Source organism: Nyctereutes procyonoides, unplaced genomic scaffold (assembly GCF_905146905.1).
Source record: "Nyctereutes procyonoides isolate TBG_1078 unplaced genomic scaffold, NYPRO_anot_genome, whole genome shotgun sequence".
Taxonomy (NCBI): domain Eukaryota; kingdom Metazoa; phylum Chordata; class Mammalia; order Carnivora; family Canidae; genus Nyctereutes; species Nyctereutes procyonoides.
Window position 1 is genome coordinate 1,735,503 of NW_026575117.1, and position 11,172 is coordinate 1,746,674.

The window sequence follows — 11,172 nt, forward strand, 5'->3', positions numbered from 1 at the left end:
GGTTCCTGCCCACTCGGCCCTCTCGGGCTCCTCCCCGCGCTCCTCCGTCGTCGTGCAGGGTGTCCCAGGTGGCACAGCCCCTGCCTGGCGTCCCGGGCACATCCTGTTTCTGCACTTGGGCTGTGAGCACCCGAGGGCAGGAGCCCGGGCCCGGGACCCCCGGCTCCCAGGCCACCGTGCCTGCCTCGCTCTCGGCCGGGTCAGAGCCCTGCAGGACTGGACCTCACGAGGCACACTCGGCTGTCGGGGAGTCCCCTGCCCTGACTCAGGAGGCCGCACAGCTGAAGTGTGAAGAGATTCGAGGTGAGGCAGGGCGGCTGGGGCCGTGGCCCCGGCTCCCAGGGGTGCAGCCGCCCCCCAGCTCTCAGCCGCAAGGTGCTAACCTCGCTCTGGGTTCAGATCCACGAGGCCCTCGCGGGGAGAGCTGAGACCACGGCTGGAACTCACGCCCTCACCGACAGAGTTTCACTAAGTGCCCACAGTGTGCCGAGCACCCAGGGGAGTGCGGACGCGGATGGGTGTAGACCGTCCTGCAAACAGTCCGTGGAGGCGGGAAGAGCGTCCCAGGACAGCGTGAGGAGGGCGGGCGCCGGCCGGCGGGGGGCCCGGGGTGGCTTGAGCGGGGCTGGGGGCTGCAGTGCCCAGACGGAGCAGGGGGGCGGGGGGGGGGTGCCTGCCGCGGGGGCCCCCAGGAGGGCGCATCCCGGCTCCGCAGGGCCAGAGAGCAGCCTCACCGAGGCCGCAGCTCACACCGGTAGCCCTCAGAAGACTCCAAGCCCACAGTTTTGTCTTGTTTTCGAGGGTGGTGGGAGGCGCGAAGGAATTTTAGGGAAGTAACAAAGGGAATGGCAATCCGGAGGGCCCCGTGGCTGCGGCAGGAAGGGCACCCGGCGGGGGGCGCTGGCGCGTCGGCAGGAGGTCGTGGGCCGTCGGGGCCTGTTGGGCAATCCCGGGCGCGAGAGAGGTGACTTCCAAGAGCACCGTCCGAGACAGCCCAGCGAGGCTGGTGGCCAACTTCCACTTTACTCGGGATATTTTCACTTTCGGGGCATTTTGATCTGAGTCAAGATTCCTCCTTCTGAACATGGGACTTTCCAGAAGGACCGCAGCCTCCTCCCGCGCGTCCCCTTGACCCGGGTGTCCTGGATCAGGGGCCGTGGAAGGAGCCGCGGGCCTCGCAGACCAAGGCGGCCGGCCATGGGCTCCCTGCGGACGCTGCTCCTCTGGGGAGGTAAGCCACCAGCCGGGCAGCCACCCACCAGCCGTCCCCAGGCGGGACCCCGGGGGCGGAGGGGGGTCAGGGAAGAATGAAACGCGTCCTTGGCGACAGGGACCAGCCCGAGCTGCAGGGACCTGGGGCGGCAGCCTAGCAGCATCCGCGTCCTCGAGCCGTGGGCTGTGCCGTGGCCCCAGGCGGGGGGTAAAACTGGAGGCTGGTGGCACCAGTGGTCTGGAAAGGGACGGTTGTAAGGGGGGTGAGGGAGATGGCAGGTGGGGCAGCGGGCTCAGGCCGTGAAGGACGCCTCTGCACCCAGGCTGCTCCCTGCGGGTCCGCGGAGGAAGGCAGATCGGGGAGGGGTGAGAGGCGGCAGCCAGCGCAGGGGGCTGGGGCACGGCCCACCAGGGTGCTGCGGGCAGGGCGGCACGTGGGCCATCCCCGTCCTGTCTGCACCTGCCCCCCCCCCCCCCCGCGCCGTTAGCAAGCAGCTCACGTAACCGGTCAGCGCCCCAAGCCCAGGGGGCAGGACGGGGCACGCGGGAGGACCAGGGCACCCAGGCCCTGCCAGGGACCCAGGGGGACTTTGAGACGACTCTGCCCAGTGTCCCCGCCTGGGCTCCTGGCCGTGCAGCCTCCCAAAGCCCAAACATGTGCAGGGAAGCCCTCACCAAAAAAAAAAAAAAAAAAAAAAAGGAAACTGGGAAACTGTGGTTCACGGATCTTTCAACCCCTTGGACGTGGAAGGCAAGCGGCCCCAAATGGTAACCAGATGCGAGGTACGTTGGCTCCTGGCGGTGGGGGTGAGACGACGGAGGGACCAGGCTCATGGGCTGCGTCCCCCCTTCGTTGGCAGCAGAGCCGGGGCAGGAGGGACCCCAGGGCCCCGAGGGGCACCCTTCCCTTCTGTGTGCACGTGCACCTCCCGCCCGCCCGGGCCCTGCACCCCTACACCCCCTGCGCCGGCGCCACGGGGTCCCCAGGGAGCCCTGCTCCAGCCAGTACAATGCACTGAGCTGCTCCTCCCTGTGCCCCCTAAACAGGGGTGGGCGAGGGGTACGAAGGGGACAAGGGGACCTGGTGGTATCACGGCCGCAGGTGATGACGACAGAGGGACAGAGAGGAGCACCCCTCCTGGCTGCCCTGAGGGACGGGAGGTCGGGGAGGCAGCAATCCCCCCAGAAAGGCAGCAGGGCAGGGCCCGCAGGGGACCCCACCCTCCACACACCTAACCATGGTCCCCTCCATGACCAGACCCCAGCGACCAGCACCTGAGCCCTCAGCTCCTCCCACTTGTCCCTCCCAGCCGCCCCGCCCAACCCCCCCCACCCCCCCCACCCCCCCCCCCCCCCCCCCCCCGCCACCACTCTGCAGGTGGGGGGCCAGGCTCCAGTGCAGCCCCCACACCCCTGCCTCTGCAGCTTCCTAACCAGAGTCTCAGGTCTCAGCCGTTAATCCCAGCCCTGAGGGTGATGCTCCCGCCCCCCCTGCTCCTTCCTCCCTGCAGAGAGCTTCCCTCAGTTACAGAGAGCACACTCCCCCCACTCAGGGCCTTTGTAGGCGCCTCCCCTCTGCCTGTGAGGCTCCCCACCACCACCACCACCCTCTCCAGTCCGCCCTGCCCCCCTCCCCTTGGCCGCTCCCCACTCCCATCTGCTCTCAGCTTCAGCACTTCTCCCCCCCCAGCCTCCCAAGGCCCCCCCACCCCTGCTCTCCCAGGCCCTCCCTCCACCCCATCCCCATACTTGACTTATTCGCCTCCTCCATCACCTCCTCCGCAGCCCAGAGCTGAAAGGGGACCCTCTCCCTTCGGGTTTCATTCGGGGTGTGGGTGGAGGGGGGGGTGTGGGGAGAGGGGCCCTGCTGTGCGAGGGGGTGGTGGGGAGCCTCGGGCCAGGCAGTGAGGGCTCCATTGTTTCAGTTCTTTCAGCCCTGCTCCCCGCGGCGGCCCCCCGTGCCCCAGTGCTGCTCCCCGTGGCGGCCTCCCACGCCCCAGTGCACGGCCAAGTTGGGGGCTCGGTGCTGCTGGAGGCAGAGCGCCCTGCTGGCTTCCAGGTCCGAGAGGCCATCTGGAGATCTCTCTGGCCTTCGGAGGAGCTCCTGGCCACGTTTTTCCGGGGCTCCCCCGAGACTCTGTACCGCTCCCGCTTCCTGGGCCGAGCCCAGCTTCACAGCAACCTCAGCCTGGAGCTCCAGTCCCTGGAGTCTGGGGACAGCGGCAACTTCTCGGTGCTGCTCGTGGACACAGGCGGTCGGGCCCGCACCCGGGTCCTGCAGCTCAAGGTGTATGGTGAGTGAGCACCACGGGCCCTCCGGCTGCCTGCTGGCCTCCAGGGGAGGTGGGGGGGTCCCCGCGCCCTGGGAGTGGGGAGTGCCGGCTTCCAGGGCCTCTGGGCTCTGACGTCACAGCTAGTGCCCCACACGGCTGCTCCCGTAGCCCACCTGAGAAACTCTCTGGCTGCCCCAGGTGAGCTCCCGCGCGACGCAGCTGGCCTTGTCACCCCGGAGTCCTTGCCCCAACTCCGGCAGCAGGCGTCTTTGCTTGGCTCAGTGGCCTTGACACGATCAAAGCCTCCGTAGCACAGTCACCTTTCTCACTTGCAAAAGGGCCCATAAGTAATTCTATGGTAGATGCCGACAGAGGCAAACACGCAGCGCTCGCGCTCGCTCGGGCGAGCCTCGGAGACGGAGGTGTGGCCCTGTGCCGAAATTCTAAGATTACACCATGTGCCATCATTAGGCAAACCACTAACAAGGGAAAAAAGTGTTGCCGAGCAAACGTTGATACGTGTTTTTTATTAAAAATTGAAGTGTGACTAAAGCACAAAGGCTTATATGGCTTTAAAAGTTCTCGCAGACGTGTTTAGAGATTTTTGACTATAGGACATTCATGGGTTCCCTCAGTTATTCTCTGTTGCGAAACAAACCAGCCCCGGACTGATGGACTGACGGCCTGAAAACAGCAGCTATGTGGAAGTCCCGCCCCCTGTGGGCTTGCAGGATGCGGCACCTTCAGCATCTCACTGGGGTGACTGGCCTCACTGGGCGCTGGACGGGCCCTTCTTTCCAGCAACTTCACCTCCACCACCTCTACCACCACCACCACCTTCACCATCATCTCCTCAACCAGCACCTCCACCACCATCACCTCCATCATCACCTCCACCACCTCCACCACCACCACCTCCATCTCCACTACGTCAACAGACACCTCCACCACTTCCACCATCACCTCCATCACCATCACCTCCACCTTCACCTCCTCCACCATCACCTCCACCACCTCCACCACCACCACATCAACTGCCACCTCCACCACCTCCATCACCTCCTCCACCATCACCTCCACCACCACCACCTCAACCACCACCATCTCCATCTCCACCACCTCTACCGCCACCTCCACGTCCTCCACCATCACCTCCACCATCACCTCCTCAACCGTCATCTCCATCACCATCACCTCCACCACTATAATCTCCACCATCATCACCTCCACCATCACCTCCTCCATTGTCACCTCCATCACCATCACCACCTCCACCATCACCTCCACCACCATCACCATCTCTACCATCACCGCCATCACCACCACCTCCACCGTCACCTCCTCCATCACCTCCTCCACCATCACCTCCATCACCATCACTGCCATCACCACCACCTCCACCATCACCTCCTCCATCACCTCCTCCACCATCACCTCCACCTTCACCTCCTCCACCGTCACCTCCAACACCACCACCTCCACCACCACCACGTCAACTGCCACCTCCACCACCTCCATCACCATCACCTCCACCTTCACCTCCATCACCATCACCTCCACCTTCACCTCCTCCACTATTACCTCCACCACCACCACCTCAACCACCACCATCTCCATCTCCACCACCTCTACTGCCACCTCCACTACCTCCACCATCACGTCCTCCACCATCACCTCCTCAACCGTCATCTCCATCACCATCACCTCCACCACTGTAATCTCCACCATCACCTCCACCATCACCTCCTCCACTATCACCTCCATCACCATCACCTCCACCATCACCTCCATCACCATCACCACCTCCACTGTCACCTCCATCACCATCACCTCCACCGTCACCTCCTCCATCACCTCCACCACCTCCATCTCCACCACCTCTACTGCCACCTCCACCACCTCCACCGTCATTTTCTCAACCATCGCTGCCTCCACCATCACCTCTCCCACCACCATCACCTCTACCTCCACCTCTACTGCCCCCACCTCCACCATATTTCTGCTGATCAAGAAAAAATGGCCTTTTAGCTCTCATTTATCTACCTAGTGACTTGGGAAAGGCATGTGAGGCACCCCAAACCACTATTTCAATAAGACCTCAGAAATTTGGTAGAGAAGTGGGGAGAAAAAGGTCTAATTTTAAGAATGAAAAGTAGAAATGACAGCTGGGAAGAGGAAGACAGTGAGGGAGAGAAAGGCAGTAGTAAACCGGGAAGGAGACAGGACCTGCCGCCTCCACCACTAACCCAGGGACAGCTGGCTGGTTGTCCTTGGGTGAGCCCCTCGGGGTGCAAGTGTGCCATCGGGTGTGTGTCCCGGGTGCACACAGCCCTCAAGTTGCACAGCTTGGCAGGCAGGGTGCTGGCTGGATTTCAGCAGCCCCACCTTTACCTGTTACCCCCTTAGCCCAGTGGCCCTGTGCCGTGAATACCCTGCACAACTACACAGGCAGCCCTGGAGCCTCTTCCTATTCTGAGTCTCAGCTGCTGCACATGTGAAATGAGGACGTTGAATGTGATAATACGCACAGCACCCACACCACTAAGCTCTAAAATGCCTTGTTCTCAGCATCTGAATTACAGATTTTAAGGAAATTGCTGTTTTATTGCTTCCAAATACATAGCGTGATTAGAACTAATTACACAAAGCTGCCAAGCAGCCGTCCTTGGGAGCTCTGCTTTGACAATAGATAAGAATGATTTGAATTAGCAGATCAGTTACTAGAAATGTCAATGGGTGTTTCTACTGTGTCTGATCGTGTTTGGAAGCAGCTTGTCCTCTGAAGTAGTGTAAATACCCCCCCACATACACACACGGTGATCTTTGTTTATACTATTAGTGCGCCCAGCAAATCCTTCCCTTTCCATATCACAAATCCCACCACATTGAGCTGGCATTAATGAGGTTTTACTCTGCTTGACTTTGGAATGCTGTCAGAGACAGAGCCCTCCCGTGGTCACCAGAGTGCTCTCCCGCTGGCCCCATTGCCACAGAGACTCAGGATTTACTCGTCAACCTATATAGGACAGGGGAGCCACAGCCTGGGATGCCGGGACTCCAGTTTGTTCCCTGATCTAGGTGGCTAAGCACCGAGAGGGCTAGGTAATGAAGATAGCAAACCCATCCCTGGTCTCCTTCACAGCGCTTTATACCCTTGTAATTGTTTCCTTAATTATTCCGTCTTGTCAGAACCTGTCGTCTTCACCAAACTAGGAGTCCTAATAGCCCAAGAATGTGTTTGTTTTCTTACCTGATTTAATACATGCCCAGCATCTGTCTGACGAGTATGTCGTAAGTGCTATGACGAGGGCAGAGTTCTTGGGGTCTTCGGAGCCTGCGGTATCCGGGAAAGCTTCATAATCGGAACAGTAAGCAACGTGTCCGAGCTGGGTCTTGAAGGGTTGCTAGGAGTTTCCTGGAGGGAGAGAAGGGAAAGGCATACATGCACAGCTGAGCCACAGGACGGCATGCAAGATAGACAAAAGCGTGGCACGCTTGGGAGAACTGGAAATTAATTAGGGTTGGTGAGTAAGACCAGCAGGAGGTTACCCCAGAGAGGTTGCCATCAACCGGTTCATGAAGGATTTTGAATACCAGATAAAAGGGATTCAGCTGCTGCCCTATGGGCAGTGGGAAACCAGACTAGGTTCCAGAGCAAGAGAGGGCTAGTCAGAGGGGACCCCTAACCCTGCGTGGATCCCACAGCCGGCCCTATACGCCCCGCCAGTACCACCACAACCCATGCGTGCTCTACTGTTCTCACCTAGACTCAGTGCCCAGGCCCGTGGTACAAGTATTCATCGCTGCACCAGGGGATGCCCATCCCCCCAAGACTTGCCAGGTGTTCCTGTCCTGCTGGGCCCCCAACATCAGTGACATAACCTATAGCTGGCGACGGGAGGGGCCCACTGACTTCGGTATTGAACCAAGCGGCCTCTTCACGGATGGACAGGTGCTGAGGGTTTCACTGGGACCAGGCGACAAGAGCGTGGCCTATTCCTGCATTGTCTCCAACCCCGTCAGCTGGGACTTGGCCACCATCACCCCTTGGGAGAGCTGCCTTCGCGAGGCAGGTATGCCAAGGGCCAGGGGTCAGTGGTCGAGGGATTGTGAAGCCTCAAGCCCTCCCCTGACCCTGCCGCCTCCGTGTCTGGTCCCAGGAAAGTCCTACAGAGATGTGCTGCTGGTGGTGCTGCCCGTCTCCCTGCTCCTGACCCTGGCTGGTCTCCTGTCCGCCTGGCACTCCTACTACTCAGGTAGGCGGTCCGAGGTGCCAGGAGCGTGCGGAGGAGGGGCCCACGGGAGGGAGGGCAGGGCTGGGCTGCCCCCATTTTCGGCTTCGGATGGCGCCCTGTCTTCCCTCTGCCACCCCATCTCCTGGCTCATGCTCTGGTCTCCAATCGCACTGAGCTACGTGGAGTTTCCTCGGCAGCTCTTAGAGACTCTTGTCTTCTCTGCCTCTTCAGGCCTTTGCATGTGCCTCTCTCCCTGCCTGGAGCTCACTTTCCGTGGGGTCCCACCCAATACCCCCTCTTCACATGCCTGCCTCCCCCACAATCTCCAAGGCTGCGTCTCTCCAGGAAGCCTTCCTGACGTCCTCCCCTGGCCTTGGCAGGCTTGGTGCTCTCCCTCTGCTCTCCATCGCTACCCCGGCCTCCGTGCTCCCTGCACTTGCTCTGCCCCTGAACGCTCAGCCCCTTAAGGGCAAAAGCTGGCTTACCGGTGGGCACCTAGCAATGGTTCCCGGAACAACGCTGGTCTGGATAAGGGTTGGCAGAGTAGACGTCTAGACGAATCCCAACCCCTTCTTGCCTCCACTACCTGGGAAATTCTCCCGGAGGAAAAGCTATCTCTGGTTAGGGGCTGATAAGGTCTCCTTCTCGAAGAGGAGACAACAGGGGAAACTCCGAGATGCGGCCATCCCTCCAGCTCAGCCCCTGCCCCGACCCCATGATGCCCCGCCACTGACAGAAACACCCCACGGACCTGGGCTTTGTGGGGATGTCCACCGCAGGCCGTCTGGGTGGCTTCGGGCCAAGCCAAAGATGCTAAGATTCCAAACACTGGAGGGGTAACCTTCCTAATCTCTTTGCAGGGAAGAAGCACAAGAACGTCTGTGCTGACAGAGTGGCTCCAGAGACAGAGAACTCCCTGGTGTAGGGTCTGCCTTGAAGGAAGATGTAAACTTGCCTGGGCCATCAGGAAGTGCACTGCCCAAGCACAATGCTCTGGACGTGGCTGGTGTCTGGAAACCACCAGGTCCTCATACCCCCCATGAGACTCCTGTCCCACCTCTAGGAGCTCCCAGCTCTTGCACTGGGAGCCGCCAAGCAGAAAACACTGGCACAACCTTCCGCATCCCCTTCTTCTCCCCCTGCTCCTTGCAGGTCCTGACTCTGCTTGGGGCAAGACAACAGACCACCCCCTCAAAAATGCCGGACGTTCTCCAGAGACGTAAATAGGCCTGGGCATTCACTGCCACCACCCCCACCAGCCACTACCACTGCCCATGACGTATTGTTGTAGACTGGGTTCGTCTCTTCAAAATCCACGTGTGGAAGTCTTAACCCCAAATACCTCAGAATAAGACTGTATCTGGAAAAGAGATCATTAAAATCACACGAGGTAATTGGGATGGGCCCTAATCCAATATGACTGGTGTCCTTATAAAAGAGGGAGAGACCCCAGGGACGCACGCCCAGAGAAAAGGCCATGGGAGGACACGGAGAGAAGGAAGACATCTACGAGCCAGGAGAGAGGCCTCAGAAGAAACTAAACCTGCCGACACCTTGATCTCGCACTTTTAGCATCCAAGATTACGAGAAAATACAGTTCTGTTGTGAAAGCCGCCCATTCTGTGACATCTTGTTGTGGTGACCCTAGCAGACCGACGCAAGTGGTCACTAACTGGCACCAAAGGATTGCCCCCAGTCTGGGTCCCAGACTCTGAAAGACGTTAAACGGTGAAAGTAACAGGGAAACCCTGAATCTCCCACTTGCAGCTCCGGCCCCAGCCCAGCCCCTGTACTTTAAGACCTTGATGTTTCCTGATGTCCAAAGCGTTTTCATGAGAACAAAAAATCTAGAAATAGATGAAGGTGAGAGATGCGGGACAGGGGATTCTCTTCCCCGCCAGAAGGGCCATCAGGTCAGCTGAGTTCGTGGCCCCTCAAAGGTAATTTGCAGGTAGAGACCATCAAGGGGTCGTCGACGTCTCCCGGTCGGGATGGGTGCCATCTTGCAGGTAACACCCTATTAACGACATTTCCTCTGTCTCTGCTGCCCACCGTGCATCCTGTAGGATCTGGGGCTAGGGTTTGAGATTCTCTCCTCACTCCCAAGCACAGTGACCTGGAAAAGAGACATTAAATTTGCCCCCCGCCAACACAAAGCTCTCGCACGGCTTCAAGCAAAGCAGCTCAGCCTGAGTGTCTCTGCCTGCGACCAAAAAGGTGAGGAGCCAGGAAAAGTGAAGCAGAAAGACAAATATGGACGGAACAGGTGTGGGGCCATCCTAGAGTCTGCTACACTCCCGTTCAGATGCACGTGCAGGAGGGGAGGAGACAAGGACTCCAGCGCTCAGTGTGAAGACGGCCAAGGTCACTGTCAAAGGAGAGCATGTGGGATGTGGCTGCCTTTGGAAAACAGTATCTGCCACTTGGTGGTCCTGTCTGGAAAAAATCTGGGACACGACCACTGGAAACTTCTAGGTGGGGCCTCACGGATGGTGAGTTCCACCGTTATTCCTTCTCCGGTGCAACCAGATTCTTTTCTGGGACCTCACTCAAGTCTCGATCATGGAGAGGAAGGAGGCACTGAAGGAACAGGGGTGGGCTTCGAAGCATTTTCCCTGGGCAGCTTCCATCGCTCCACCCACTAGGTCACTCCTGTGCAAGGATCACCCCTTGCCCCCCCAGTTTCTGGGCAGTCACTTCACCTCTGACGCCAGCCGGCCCCATCGGCCTCTAGATTTACATCTCCACTCATCTGCTCAACTAGCTCTGGAATTTCCCTGCCTCTGGCTCTGCTCTGAGGTCCCCAGCTGGTCACCAGTCTTCATCTTGCCCTCTTGCCTTTCCCGGGCCCATTGTCTCCCCTCACCTCCCCCCCAACCCCCCCAGTCCCCCTGAGCAGTGCACGTGGCCTCCCAACCTGGCAGCTTGTGTTGCCCCCTCCTGCCACCTGGAGGCATTCCCTGGAGGCCACGGATTTCTCATGCAAAACTGACCTCAGTCCCTAAAAATGACGTGGAAGAGAAAGCCCAGGTCTAGCAAGGAGCCACGGTGGTTGTGTGGGGGAAACACACGCACACGCACACGCGCATATGCCCCACAGCCCCCACTTGTCTTCCCTTCATCGCCTGGGCCCCGCCTCAGGTGACAGCAATTCTAGACATGGGCCCCACCCCACAGTTCTCCCTTTATGACTTAAATCTTAGTGACCTCATTCAGCCAGGGGTTTTATGATGTGATGCATCAGGGCCTTTTAAAAGAGACCCATGCTGCTCCCCCAAATGGGTGTTCCTATCCCCCATGATTCACTTGCCAGCTAGTGGACTAATTAACCCTCCACCAAAAAAACCTCAAAGTACTTCTGAGGGAACAGTGTTTACGCTAATAAGCATTGGGATTCATGGTTTCCAGGTCACACAGAACAAATATCGACTGAAGGCTCAGCATGTGCTGGG

The 11,172-nt window shown here is 59.4% G+C and overlaps 1 protein-coding gene across 1 annotated transcript; it reads left to right on the forward strand.

The window, feature by feature from the left end:
• Window positions 1-1,172: 1,172 nt before the first annotated feature.
• SLAMF8 (SLAM family member 8) lies at window positions 1,173-10,621 on the forward strand. The gene is made up of 5 exons (XM_055334155.1): window positions 1,173-1,231; window positions 3,138-3,506; window positions 7,253-7,558; window positions 7,646-7,741; window positions 8,581-10,621. The coding sequence occupies exons 1-5, from the start codon at window positions 1,198-1,200 to the stop codon at window positions 8,643-8,645; spliced, it is 870 nt and encodes a 289-aa protein (XP_055190130.1). The 5' UTR covers window positions 1,173-1,197; the 3' UTR covers window positions 8,646-10,621.
• The last annotated feature ends 551 nt before the right edge of the window (window positions 10,622-11,172 follow it).